This window comes from Clinocottus analis, unplaced genomic scaffold, assembly GCF_023055335.1.
Source record: "Clinocottus analis isolate CAN_PGR_092001 unplaced genomic scaffold, fCliAna1.0.p SCAF_14, whole genome shotgun sequence".
NCBI lineage: Eukaryota > Metazoa > Chordata > Actinopteri > Perciformes > Cottidae > Clinocottus > Clinocottus analis.
Window position 1 is genome coordinate 2,683,297 of NW_027175865.1, and position 14,919 is coordinate 2,698,215.

The following is a 14,919-nucleotide window of genomic DNA, read 5'->3' on the forward strand; positions in this document are numbered from 1 at the left end:
AGCGCGAAAAGCCTCCCGCTCCGATTTTAAGTCCCAGCATGCCCCATTCAGACAATCTTTTGGCATTTTTGAACTGAACGACACAGTTTTTTTGACTGAAACTCCTTCCTAACAGGACAAGACTTTGTTTTATTGGGATTTTAGTTGCACATTAGGTCCTAATCTTTCCAAAAAGGTGTCTTATTGACGCTCCAGGAGGCATTTTTGGGGAATCTGGCTCATATCATGCTGGATGTTCATAGTTATGATCAAAAAATCTTTTAAAAGTGATTTTTTTGCAGATATACATTTTTTTCCCAAGACTTTGCTGAACAAATACATACAATAAACACAAGTATTGGCATTAATTTGGGGTTCCTATGACTCAAAGACAGTAGAAAGGAGGTCTGGAGACAAAATTGGCTGCACAGTTTTCAGCGGGTTAAATACCTCGAGCTTCTTCCAACAAAATAAAACAACCTTTCTGGCTTTCCCATCGCCGTGCTCCTCGATGTGCTGCATTCCTACAAAGCCTAGTAAATGTCAACTTTTACACACATTTGAACACTCCCTAACATTCTTCTCGCCAGACGCCGGGGATCCGCCGCGCTGGCGAAGTAATCAGGTGTTGATGCTACTGAGGACCACAGCTGTTCATCTCTCCGCCCACGCGGGCGAGCCGCGCGCAAAAACAAGCAGCTTTTAGCGCTCGAGACGCTAAGTTAATTGGTTTCATACCAAGTTGACCAACCATATGTGGCTCCATGCTAGCAAACTAATTGATTGATGATTCTCTTTGAATCATCATGAATAACTACTGAAGGAATATAATAATCTCTGTACCACATAATAAAGCATCTATAAATCACACCCGTCCAAAGGAGTAAATCTCCCACAAACCCCCTGGCTGGCGCTGCGAGCGCTACGAGGTGCGCCCCCCCCACCGAGAGAGACGAGAGAAACCGTATCCTGGAGGTGAAGGCGTCGCGTAAGAGGAGCTTATATGTTACATCCATTAAAACGCAGAGAAAGTGCTGATGCTAGCAGACAGAAACCCCTGTTAGCTTCTCCAGCAGCCTGATCGCTGAGGCTTATAAAAATGAGAAAGACACACGCAACACTTTCTCCACCCAAACAGCCTCACAGAAGACCGGACACCAGGAGCAAACTTCATATCTTCAGGCTGTTTTTCACACTGTCCCTTTGAGTCAAGCTTCAAGTCAACACACTTGTGACTTGAAGCAGCTCGATCGTCAGAGTTCAGACGTGATGAACTTGCTCATTGACTCGTGTGGACGTAGCCGTCGTGGCGTCACCTCTCAGTACGTTGGCTGCCGTTTTGAAGCCTCTGGTTTCGGCGTTTTGGCCGTCGCCATCTTTACTTTGGGCAATCAGCGACTAAAAATGACCATACTTGGAGTAGCCGTCATGCTGGATTGAAGACTAAACTGAAGGGAATAAATCAAGAGAGAAGTGGAGTCGTTTTCTCGTCGACTTCTATACAACCAGAGGAGTCGCCCCCTGATGGTCAGTAGAGATAATGCATCTCTAAGACACTCCTGCAGCGGCTTCACTCCTCAGAACCAGGAGCCCGCTGGCTGGTCTCGACTGACTCCCGAACCCGACTTGGACCTTTGGTCTCAAATAACTGGAGACTTTTAAGTCATTTAAGACTTTCAAGTTCTCCGAGAAAAGTCCACGTCCGTAGTTGAATGAATTGAGACATGAAGTCCAAAAACAAGTATTACATTTCCTGAGACGTGACTTGGACTCTCTCCCCAAAACCCTTAGAAATAACTCCAGCTGCAAAACCGTTTAGCCCCCCCCCCTCCACATCTATCAATGCCAGTCTGCATACTCACATGGCCCGCATGTTGTTCTCCGGCAGCAGCGGGATCTCCAGGATCTTGGTGTTGTTGTTGTGCAGGGCCTCGTGGCTCGGCGTGGACACGGTCTTCCCGGTGATGCGGTGGACCTGGTAGAAGGCGTGGGGCCTCAGCAGCCTGTCGTCCGCCGTGCCGATGAACAGCTGCAGGGTCAGCGGCTCGCTCTCCATGTAGCCGTGGAGCTGAGAGCCGAGGAGGGAAAGAAAAAAAAAAAAGACACAGTTGGGGTTGAGCCCTCGCGCCACCGCTCCAAAAATAACACGACAGAAAAAACCTTGCACGCCGTTAAGGAAGACGCAGGTCTTTCAGAGGTCACAACCTCAGGGTGGCGGTTTTTCAAACAAAGCACCCATTTAGGATCTCGTAATCACCCGTTTCATCAACGGCCTGCGGACACTTCCTCCATCCGAGACGTCGGTCTGACAGTAGCTGAACCTCAGGGGCCGTCGAAACCACCCACGGCGAGCGGCGATGTGATTTGTGACAGGACTGAGCTAGTGTTTCAGAGAAGTCTTGGCCCCCCAGGGGCCGATCGGGGTCGAGGAAAATCTCTGCCGCTCCGATTTTTATCAGTGGAACGATCCCCGCCGCGATGGACTCGGAGACGGGCGCAGAAAGTGCCGCCCCGCCGTGGCCGGCCGGGCTCGACCCCGACGCTTCCTAAGCGCTTTCCAGACCTCTGTAGGTGTTGCCTGACGAGGGGGTGGGGCTTCAACGCCACAATGACCGCAACTTCCCCCAAAACTGCAGGGGTTGCAGGCTCGAAGCCCAGAGACACAGAGGAATAAAAAACCTGAGCAGAGCGCCGGCCCGCCGCCGTGTGAGATCCACGCGGTGCAGACGGGAGCGAGAGCAGAATACTTGACTTTTTTGTCGTCAAAACCATTACAAGAAACACATGTGTGGAATGAGAGATTAAAAGGATGCACAGATTATTTGAGAGGTTAAAGCTGCAGTTCATAGAAGTCAAATTAAAGATGGAGGAGCGTATTGTGTTGCATCTGTCAATCTGTTTCATGAAATTAAATCATTAAAACCAATAAAGGTGGGACGAAGAGACGAACACACCAGTAATCCACTTTTTCAGCTTCCAGTACGATGTAGTTTTATCACAATCCATAATAAAGATGTAAAAATAACATATCCATAGTGATTCAAAGACGTATGGGCTGCAGGTTTAGTTTCAGCTTTAAATTTCAAGTTCTTGAGGGTCGAAAAAAGTTCATTTTTCATTCCCAGTCGGTCCATGAGTCGGAATAGGAGAAACTGCTATCATTGGCCCGTCTGCACGAAGTAATATTATTGTTCCATCGATGAGAAGCTAACGTTCAAATTCATGCGATAATAACTGAGACTTCTACTTAATTGCAAGAAGAAAAAAACAGGGAACAGTATTCTTCCTGCATAAATAAGACAAATAGCTAAATAATCTGAACTAGTGAGTCAAAACTCGAGGCAGATGCAGGATGAGATTGAGGTGAGAGAGAGCGGAAAGGCCCGGACCGGGTGGGAGGCTGAACATGTGACCCGGAGGAGGATCCCCTGTCAGGAGGGAGGGGGGTTAAGAGCCTGCAACGTCCCGGCGTATTTGTGTAAGGAAATGTGGTCGCAGCCCAGCACTGCTGTTTATTTAGGCGGCAGGAAGTAGAGTGAGGAAGAGGAGGAAGCCCGCTTCACGCGGTTCCTCTCAGAAGAAGGAAATCTTTCTGCCCTGAATCCTGTTTTTTGCAGAAAGACAAGCGGTTGTGATTTGTCGACGTGATTAAAATCCGGCCCCCTCCGCTTCATGTGAAGCCTCCCGGCAGTTTGACTTTGGCCAAAAGCGGCGTTCACTCCCTCGTTCATATTATCACCCACAAGAGGAATGCCGAGACCGCGGCCGCTCGAGGAGGAGGAGGAGGGGCGAGGGCGACCGGGGCTCCCTCTCCGCCGATAACACACACACACACACACACACACACACACTTGGGTATTATATATAAGGTGTTTGAGCTCAGTGTGACGGGGCAATTCATCCTGTAACGCCTTTTGCTCCATATGAATCTGATCTGCTAAGATAGAAAAGAAAACAGCTCTGTTTCTTTTCTTTTCTCTCTAAAGCAACGGGTTAGTCGTAAAAAAAAAAAAAAAAAAGCTGGAGGGGAAGACTTGAACGGGGGTTTACTTCCTCTCCGCCAAAGCGCAGCAGGAAAAGTGGGAGCCTCGCCTGCGGTGGAGACTGCACACGGCCCTTCAGAGGGACGTACTTTCAGCCAACGCCGCTGTGGCGTGAGGGCGGGTGTGGTTGAGGGGAGGAGGCGGCGGCGGCGGCGGCGGCCGATGGCGTTGAGAAAGAACAGAAAATAGCCGCGCTGGATGCGCCGTACCCGCACGGAAACGGGAGCTTTCCAGAATAAACTCGGGGGGGGGTTTGAGTCAGAGGAGCAGCTTTCAGCGCCGTGTGCGTCGTGTAACCAGGAAGTCACATAGACGGAGGAGGGAGGGGGGGGGGGGGGCGCCTCCATCGTGGCCCCGCTGCCAGAAACGTGTGTGGTTTTTTTTTGGAGCATGCCGCCCGCCGCCCGCCGCCCGCCGCCTCCGCGGGACGCAGAGCGCGATGATGTCAGCCGCACACACGGGGAGCTTTTCCTAAACAAAGGGAAGTCTGTGTGGTTGGGCTCGGTAGCTGGCGGAAAAAGTAAAAAGGGGAGGGGAGAGGTTTGGGTTCAGGGTTTAGAAGAGAACACACACTTTGTTTTGCAGCCGGGGTGAAACCCAGACCCCTGTCATTATGTCATTAGCACCTTCTCCTGGACAAACACACGGCCGCTTCTCCTGCAGATGTTTGGCTGGAGCCGCGACGCGCTCGACGGCGCGGCGTGTTGGTTTCTAACCGTCAGATTACACATCTGCACACACAACGAGGTTATCACACCAGCTTTTTTTCTCAGATCTTCCCGAGCGAATATCTCATCCCACGGACAGTGTACGTTGTGTTCGACTTCTCCTCGTCTACGAGTCTTCTAAGAACTCAATAATCGAATTATAAATCGAGTAAATCAACTATTTTTCTGTCAACCTAGTCCCCTAAAAAATTGCTTTCCAACACGACGAAACCGTATTGCCGATTACTTTTGGAGGGAAACGTTTTTTTTGGACGCATCGATGGAACAAACACAGGACTTTCACCGAAGAGGCCGCTATTTGTGTCGCGTGTGAAATGAAAGGTCAACGTTAACTTATTTTAACTTACATACAATACATAACAAACCATAACCTTGCCAAGTATTGTTTCAATTCACAACGATAAAAAGTGAAAAGTGACATTTTAAACAAGTTTAAAAATGGCCGCTAATTGAGAATACAGGATTGTGTTGGACGCGTAAGAAGCTAAATTCAGGAAACATGGCTTATTCACACATTGAGCAAACATAGAGCAACATTAGCATAATTTATAGTTGAATATTCGCTCTCCTTTAAACTCTGTTTTGGTTTAACTCCTGAGGGACATCTGTCTCTGTAGCTGCCATAAGTTATAGTGTGAGTTTAGTTACATTTCTCACTTTCTTTACTTTCCTAAAATCTGCTCCTCGTTAGCATGTAATTGTATAATTGTGCTCGTATACAATCGGCGCAGCTGTTTGCCCTTAAAATGGCCGCTGAGCGCCGTTAGCATCCCTCATTCAAACTGAAGGGACACGGTTAGCTAACGCATGCTAAAAAAATATATATATGTTTTATTAAAAGTGAAGGGCGAACACAGGAAACTCTGGCCCATATGTGACAAAAGTCTGGTTAACATGTCGGCTTATATTGTAATATTTTTAATAAAACGTCAAAAGGTATGAATTAAACCGACAGCCCGGCTCACCGCTCACTTTGTCCAACTCCGCGCTGCAGACGCTTTATTTATCCAGAGACTGGAGTAATGGTCGGGGGACCAGATGGGTTTAAAACCAAAACATATCTGCAGTCGTCCACATTCTTTTTTCTTTCCCTTTAGACTCGACCACCAGAGCGACTGCGGTTAAAGCACATGACTAAGCTCTTACCGGCCATGCTACATCACTTTGTATCTGTCTGCGCCGCACTCGACGAACGCAATGGAAAAGTCTGAGTCACCCTCGTCTGGACAGGAACTGACTGAGTGGACCGGTCTGCCTAATAGCATACCTATGGTATTTCATTCAGAAATGTGACATCTTTGAATAACACAACGGCCCGGCTACGAAACACATGTCGCCCCCGATCTATTTTGACGCAAAACGGAGGGGGGTTGAGCGAGGGAGAGTGTCGAGACGTGATGAGGTAAGGAGGAGTGAAAATAGGTCTAATGGCTGCACCGTGTGTTGCCCTAATCACAGGAAACCAAACAGTCTAGTTCACCGGTTCCCAACATGGGGTTTGGGCCCCTGAGGGGGTCATGATGTAACTCTGAAGAGCTGCAAGACGATGAATGCGAATACTGTGTTTTTTCTTTTTCTTTTTACGACTACTTTGTGAAATACCGGATCATTTCAACTCTCAAAAAGACGAGAAAACCGAGAAAGTCATGCAACCTTGGAGGAAGGCGCCGAGCGGGAGACGCTGCTGTGTTTTATAAGGCGTCACAAAACAGACCTGGACGACCGGGTGTCCTCCCGCCATGGCTTTCACGGCTCCCCGGCTGCCCTCCGTCTCGTAGTGGGCTCGGTGGTGGGACTTGGGCTGCACGTCGATCTGCAGGCTGTACGGCCCCGAGCTGGACGGCAGCTGCCAGTCGAGAGCCGGCAGCGACGGGCTGTCGGGGTGAAGGGGGGGGACAAAAAACACAAAAACACAGGTCCAACCATGACAATTTAGCAAGTAGGGCTTATTTTGGATGAGTTTATCGAGGTAGAATGTGCAGAATGCAACTTGTACGTTCAGTCTGTGCATGAGGAACATTTTTAAGGTTTGAATGGGCCTTAATCTGGGTAACAATCCTCATCCGTAACTCAATCTGTTACTCCTTGCCTACCTGACGTACTGCTTTGGCTTGGACCAGGAGTAAGGGTGCTGCGGCACGTCCAGAAACCCGCCACAGTAGATCTCCTTCTTCAGCGGCAGGCGGTTGGAGGGGTGCTCGTCCTGACACAGCTCCGCCGGACTCAGCTCCTCGCCCCCCGGCTCCAGCTTCAGGCTGACAGTGGTGGCGCCGCCGTGCTCCTGGCTGGTTTTCCGGGCCTTGATGGGGATTCCCTCCCCGAGGTCCACCTCTGTGGTCAGGGCGTTGATGGCCGCCAGGATGGCCGAGTTGGTGTACTGGTTGGTGTTGTTCGGCAGCCAGGACTCCTCCGTGATGCTGAGGCGAGGCGAGGTCTGCGGGGACAGTCCCGGGGAGACGTTGGGCGAGTACGGGTAGTGCTTGTGCGGCGCCGCCCCGCCGCCGCCGTTAAAGCTGTACTTCCTCTTGGCGCCGCACGGCGAGTTGGGCCTGGAGCCGCGCTGACCCATCCAGCCGTCGTCCGTCACGCCGGCGCGCGACGGGGAGGTGGAGGGCGAGTGGCGCGACGGGGAGCCGCCGGAGGTGCAGCCGTCGCCCGGCAGGGCGAGGGTGGAGCCCTTGGGCGACACGGAGGGCGACTGCCACGGCGAGTTCTGGGGCGAGTTCTCGTAGTTGTAGGAGAAGCCGGACTCGTAGGAGGAGGCGTCGGAGTGGCAGCTGCGGGACGAGACGCTGCTGGCCGGGCTCAGGCAGCTGGGGTCGCGGTAGCTGTCGGCGCAGGGGAGGGTCAGCGTCACGATGGAGTTGACCCGCTTGGCCACGGGGAGGTTGCTCTCCTCCGCCTCCTCCTCGGGAAACTGACCGTAGGCGGTGATCTCGATGCGAGGGCTCTCCAGGGTCGGGGCGCCGTTCAGGCGGGGGGACGAGTAGTAGCCGGCCGCGCTCGCGTCGTCCCGGCCGTCGTAGCCGAGAGGCTCGGCGACGGAGGCGGCGGCGGCGCTGGACTGGAGGCTGTGGTACTGGGAGGGAAGACACGGGTTGCCCAGTGGGAGGGACAGACTGACGTTTGGCGCGTAGCCATACGCCTCTGGAAAGCAAACACACTGTGTCACCATGAGAAGCAAACACACATTCCCTTTACTGAGTGGAGGGGGGGCAGCTGCCAAGTCGAGTCTCATGCGAGCTGCTGAGGAGCAGAGGTGTCCGCCATGACGGCAAAAAATGGCCAAAGTATTATCCAGATGATTGAGAGTCAAAACTCTCATGGGGATCCCCAATTTCACGATGGCCAGTGACACAAAACCAACTTAGAGTGGCTCAGATTATGGAAAAGGCGGGAGCCACAATAAAAAGGTGCCAAAAATAACCCCCGTCTAAAAATAACCAAAGGACAAACCAGGTGAGTTTTTCCGCCCCCCACTCCACATTGCCAGATGTATGCCCCCATGCTGCCGCCCATAAAGCGTAACCACACAAAAAAAAACACACACTTAAGGCGTTTGTTGGCAAGTTTTGTGTTCCTATCGCCATTGAGAATAAACACAGGAGGACCGTGATTGTTTTATGTGCCGGCTGTAAAGGTGGAGCTTGTGTTCTGGTGCCAAACGCTCCCGCTGGGTCGCATGAAACTCTGCCTGTCTGTGGCGAAGGCTGAGGTCATAACCATGGTGCAGGGAAGAGGAGGAGGAGGAGGGCGGGACGACGACGACATGGGAACTGGGAGCTGTGGTTGTACGGTGCATGAGGCCGGGTGAGTGCGACCACAGTGGGAGCGCGCACTGATGCTTGATGGAGACGTCTGCTGCAGACAGACGGCCCTGCGAGTCACCGCAGCTCCCGTCTGCAGCGAATTAAGGAGAATTAAGGGGGCCCCTGCAGCAAAGACGATGACATCATCAGCGGCGGCCCCCGATTTAAATGCCGCTTGCGGTGTGTGACACAGTAGCACTGAGACTATGACACCGCTGTGGGAATTAACAGGTAGCATATAGAGAGGGAGGGGGCTGGCAACTTTACCCACAATGCCAGATATAGCACAGTTTTTTTAATCTAAATTTTGACTATTTTTGGGAGCACCTATTAGTCATGAGTGGAGCCACGCCCACCGTGACCCAAAACCACAGGGAGCGGCGCACATTGCATATCTGCACCACTGGTTTAGCGCCGCTGGTAACGCAGGGAGCGCGAGGCTCCACACAGCTGGAACACCTTCATTCAACACATCATCACAACTGCGAAGTATCGCATCCGGCCGTAAAGTGTCGAACAATGACGGAGAAGTTGGATAAATGGCACGTTAACAGCTTTGCTGCTCTTTGGTAAAAAATGGAAAAAGGCTGCTGTGATGAATAAAAGTCAAACTCACCCTCCTCAGCGGATTTCATCTCGGTGTTTGGCGCAGAAGAGAAACGTCGCGGATCAGACTGAGAGCGGCTCCTTCTCCATGTAGCGGAGTTTAGATGTAGTCCAGCTGTTGCTCGGGATCCTCTCTCCGCGAACACACAGCAATGATTATCAATGACAGTGGCAAAACAAGAAGAAAAGAGGCTGACTACTTCTAAAAGTGGGATACAAAAATTAAAAAAAAGGGAAAAATCCAAAAGAGACGCGTCAAATGATTAAAACTCAAATTAGACCATGGCTGAAGCGGACGCGTTCTCTTAGGAGAAGACTATTCTCGTCGTTATATCTCTGCCTGTGCGTCGGGAGGAGGAGGAGGTGGAGGAGGAGGAAGGGGGGATCCTGGCTCTGCTGGCTCTCCGTGACGCACTGCTCCGGCGCACGGAGGACTTCTGCGCTTTTTAAACTCGGGGATCACCTCGGCTTGCTGGCCCTCCCTCCCTCCCCCTCCCTCCCCTCTCCTCCCTGCGCGCTCTGACGCACCACTCCACACGCCCCGACCACCAGACGCGTCCAGCGGAGGGATCCTCTCTCACACAGAGGCGGAGGAGAGACCAATTAAGCGGAGCTGGCACTCGCGGAGAGACCCGAAGTCCTCCAGAGAGGAGTCAAATAAAACTCGCCGCGGGAGAGACGGAGGCCAAAAGCTCCAGCGGTTGGAACAAACATCCTATACAGCCGAGAGTGAGCCAGGAGGCGGAGGACAGAGAAACAGTGGGGTTAAAAAAAACGACAATCATGGATAAACGCCATGATTTGTTGGGTGGATGCTTAAACGGAGACTCAAACTGTATGAACCCCTTGTCCAAGGCTGACTCAATGAGGGTTAATTTGAATTTTCCACCCACTTTATCTGCAGTATCTGTTCCCCTTTGGCTTCATTTACAATGGAGCCGGCTATGAAGGTAGATTTGTGTCTTTTTTACCAGAGCAAATTTCTTGTTTGTGGTTAAATTATCTCCAAATCTTTGCTCTCAATTAAAAAAATTGGGTCTAAAAAAAAATTAAAAAAAACGCTCTCAAAACTAAAATGTGTTCCAAAAACCGCTTTCAATTTTTTTTGGGAAATAAAAAAAAAAAAAATCTCTAAAAAAAATTCCTCTCAAAACTAAAAAAAAAAAAAAAAAAGAAAAGCCCTAAAAAAATTATTTACAAAAAAAAAAATAATCTCAAACTCTCAAAAAACGCTTTCAAATTTTTTGGGGAAATAAATAAAAATTAAAAAAAAAGCTCTAAAAAAAATTCCTCTCAAAACTAAAATTTGCTCTAAAAAAAAAAAAAAAAAACGCTCTCAAAACTAAAATGTGTTCCAAAAAAACGCTTTCAAAATTTTTGGGGGAAATAAATAAAAAAAAAAAAAAAACGCTCTAAAAAAAATTCCTCTCAAAACTAAAATTTGCTCTAAAAAACGCTCTAAAAAATTTCTCTCAAAAATCAGCGCTCACAATCCAAAAAGGTTTTGTTTTTTTTTTGAACAAATTTTTTTGGATGGCATATTTTTGTTTTGAGCCTAATTTCTTTTCTTTTTTCGAGCAATTTTTGGAATTGAGAGCAAGGATTTGGAGATAATTTACTTACAAACAAGAACATTTGCTCGGGTAAAAAACACTCAGATCTACCTTCACAGCCGTCAACATGCAGCTCGTCCTCACGAGCGTTTACACTTTAAACTGCTGCACTTTTCCCCCTTTAGATGGACGCTTGCTTGAAAGCCGCTGTTTCTCTTCTTCTTGTGATTGCAGCAGCCTGGACGGACAGAAGAAAACATGGCAGACGAACACAGCAGCTCTCATCGCTCTTCATGAGACGCATATATATATAAAACATAACGCTTCCTTCAGATGTTCTGTACCGGCGTCTTCTGAAGGCACTTCCTCCTGCACGGTCGGTCCACACAACACATAATTATCCATACTTACATGGAAGTGCTATATAAAAATCAAGCATGCACCCAGTCATTTGACACGCCGAACTGAGAATCTCCAGAAAGTTTTCCGTACGCCGCTCTGCGGGTTTCGCAGCGTGTACTCGTCGGGCCTCTCGGTGTAGGCGGGCAGGGCCGCTGCTATCTTTGTCGGGTCCGATGAGGTCGTTTCCTGGTGCGCCTCTTTGCATTTCTTACAGGGACGTCTAGTATTTCTGATGCACGGGGCCTTCGGAGATGCTTAAACCTGGTCGCGCAGCGCTCACGCGTCCAACACGTGGCGTGAAAACAAAGAAACTGGCGCGACTATGAGTTGTTTGAAGTGTCAACATGCGGTGTTTCTAATCAGATAATGGTTTGGACAAGTGGAAATAAAACACAGAAGCAAAGTCTTCAGCATTTTCAACCCTCTTATCAACACCCTGGACCTGAACCCAGAGTGTATCCACCTCTGGGTGACGCTCTCGCTCGCTCCTCCCTCTCAGCGACCGCCTGGAGGGAAACGCTTTCGGACATCAGCTCTTCATCTCCATTCGGCTCCATTGTGCAACCACAAGGCAGCATGCCCCGACACCCAGAGCAATATTTCCTCCTCACCCACTGGGATGTCATTATGGCCTCTCTCTCTCTCTCTCCCTCTCCCTCTCTCTCTCTCTCTCTCTCTCCAGCCGAGCAGCTGAGGCGCTGACGGCCCTTGTGAAACCTTATCTTTCATCGCGGGCGCTCGGTTGGCTTCCCGGTCATTTGAAGAAGCCCACACGTTTCTTTGACCTCATGGAAATCTGTCATGGGGCTCTGGGGGGCTGAACGGGGGCCACAAAGGGGGGAAGGCCACTCCACAGCCGTGTGCAACTGAGGCAGTAAACACTTCCCCTGCGGCTGCAGTTAATAAATAGCTCCGCCGCTGGTTGACTCGTGGTTCCTTCTACGTCAGGGCGGCGCTGGGGGCTCCAGGTTTGTTTTTTCCAGAGCCGGGCCTGGCGCCGGTTAAAGCGGACACCTTCTTCTTGTCACAGGCCGCCACAGACCGGACGGACCCGGAGCCACAAACGTGAGATAATGAGAAACAACAGCAACGCCACTGGATGTCAACGAGCTGCTGCAACTACCGATACGATCGGGAGTGAAGAGACACTGCAGGGTAATGAAACACTGCCACAGAGCTGGGTGGAGACCGAAATCCAAGTGAATATTGGCCTCACGTTCACCGAGTGTGTCTGAAAACCAGCTAAACGGATGCTAACGTTGCTCCGCGTCTGCTGGATGTGTCAATAAGTAACTTCAACAGTAGAAAAACCTTTAGTTCAGGTGATTGACAGCTGCGTGGACGCATCACTACTTCAGTATTACGGAGCGTTCAAACACCAAAAAGAGTTGAGGATTATTCCCGCGAGTAGATCGCATGTCGCGAAGAAGCGTGGCGAAAAATTAGCTTTTTTTTAATACTGAAGTTGAAATATTTCAGCGCCCCCGAAGCGAATTTACCAGACGATCAACTCGTCGTTGTTGCCAACAACCGCAATCGAGTGGCCACGCCCTACAGTGATGTCACAGTGTACTGACACACACACACACACACACACACACACACCCCTACATGTCGACACCGCTGAAGCAGAAGCAGACGTTCACACCATTTGGAGGGAAGTGAAAACTCTTCAACACAAAGGCGCACACCCAAAAAAAAGAGGTTTTAAGGCAGTGACACAAAGAGCAATTCTTCTGCAACTTGGATCGCGCAGCGAAGAACTGAACCGCCTCCGAGTTTTCCCTTCAATCCCACAGGAACGACGTCTTGTGACCGTGAAACACTTTCAGCTCGCCATTTTTGTTTTTTTTTGCCCAAATGCATCAATGTAACGAGAAGATTCATGAAGTTTTTGCACCTCAGGTTTCAAGTTGTGTTGACAGCGAGGCCTTTCAGTGTGCGCCAACATGGCCGACAACACAATAACACACTTTATACACTGCACCCTTTGTGGCGCAACCCTCCCCTTTTGGCCGATCGCATCGGTGAAGTGATCCGCCTGCAGATCGTCTTGTGTCCGGTTATGAATCCCCGCTCCTCGCCGTTGCCCGACTGCCTTGCCCAAAAGCGTTTTGCCCGGTGCGTATCATCGCTTTCACTGTCAGAAAGAAGCCCACGCGGTTTTTTTTTGTCGTCTGCCATCCCGTATACTGCCAAACGTCTGAAGGCCCTGCCCGGTATGACGTGGTCTGGCCCTCGGCCGCGGTGGAAAAGACCTCGACTCCACTTTCTTTTCCACAGCTCTAACCCCTCGAAATCCAGCGCCGGGCTGTTATTTGCGTCCGAAAACCCGAAAAACACGACGGAACATTGGACGGCGTTGTAAGTTATTCACAAAACTCAGAAACAACCTCGCTGGCTTTCCCACTGCTGAATCACCTGTTTGTTTTGGAAAAACCAATCGGAGGGAAAGTAAAAAAAAAACAAAAAACGTATTACTGTACGCCTTTGTGTTTTCGGGCTGCGCTCACACACCCCTCTCTCCATGTGTGCTCTCATAACCGCCGTTTAATAAAGTGTTTCTTGATGGAGAATGAAAATACAACATCGTAAATACTGAGTGGAGTGCGGGCCGCGCCGAGTCAAGTGGTTTCTGGGGACGTCGAGCAATTTGTGACCGAGAGAAAAACTTTTAAAAAAAAGTCCAGTAACCTGAAAAGACACAAGAGGAGAAGAAAAACACAAGTGCGAGGTGTTACACACACTTCATGAGTCATGTGACTACTTGAAAGTGTGTATTTTTGGACGGGCGGACGTCTGACCTCCTGGTGACGTCATCATTGAGTCAGCGGCATTAATCAGTCGGGGAGATTTGGGAGTAAATAACTTTCTTTTTTGCACCTTTTTAAAAAAATGTTTATCCCTGTTTGGGGTCATTCGGCCCGTCAGAGGAGCGGTGACCCCTCCCACCTCCACCACCACCACCACCACCACCACCACCACCGCCGCCGCCGCCGCTCTTTTCTTACAGTCAGACTTCCTGTCTCCCATCAATGTTCTCCTTTTTCTCCCCGCCGCTGTGACGGAGTCCCCGGCTCTGTTTCCTGTTGTGGAGGCTCGTCGCTCAGCGACGGGCCGAGGGAGGAGTTTTTATAGCCGAGGGAGCGTTCGCAGCAGCAGGCCGGGAGGTTTCCTTTTTTTTTCTCTCTCTCTCTCTCCTCACACATCCCTCGAGGCCCTGAGCAACATCCCCTTCACCCCCCACCGAGAGGAACGCGGCAATTTACGATCCCTCAGCTGTGGGTCACGTGCTCGTTGACGTTCACACGAACCAAGAAGGAAACCGGAGTGACACTGCAGGGACGTGCGGCGAGCTAAAGGACCGGTTAGCCGCATGCTAACACGCTGTGAAGCCGTCCGTCCACAAGAGGAAGTGTGAACCCACAACCAACAGAAAAGGAAAATCACAAGCGTTCATACGGATTAGATTCAGCTTCACGCTGCTTGAAACAACTCATTTACATCCGAAGTGGAACCAATAAAAGGAGAAAACTGAGTGTGTTCAGGTCGAATCACAACTGCATGAGTCCGTGGGTCAACAGGAGATCATCCTGATTAGTATTAACAAGATAAATAACATTATTATAACATAGTTAGGACATAACACACTCACTTTCTTACTGATTGGATTTAGCTTTTTAAACATAATTCTTTACTCTGGTTGGAAAAAAGTGGAGCCGATAAAAAGGGTGCAGGAAAAAGTCCTAACTTAATATTAATTAAGATCATCCTGTAGGAGGATGAGGATAGCAGAGTC

General features: G+C 50.0%; 1 protein-coding gene across 1 annotated transcript in view; it reads right to left on the minus strand.

The window, feature by feature from the left end:
• The window catches only part of nfatc1 (nuclear factor of activated T cells 1), a 34,842-nt gene extending 25,549 nt beyond the window's left edge, over positions 1-9,293 (minus strand). The window contains exons 1-4 of the mRNA XM_068575445.1: positions 9,176-9,293; positions 6,844-7,897; positions 6,465-6,624; positions 1,842-2,047 (exon numbers count right to left, since the gene is read on the minus strand). Coding sequence (XP_068431546.1) covers positions 1,842-2,047; positions 6,465-6,624; positions 6,844-7,897; positions 9,176-9,194 — 1,439 coding nt within the window. The 5' untranslated portion in view covers positions 9,195-9,293. The remainder of the gene's footprint in view (positions 1-1,841; positions 2,048-6,464; positions 6,625-6,843; positions 7,898-9,175) is intronic.
• Positions 9,294-14,919: the final 5,626 nt, after the last annotated feature.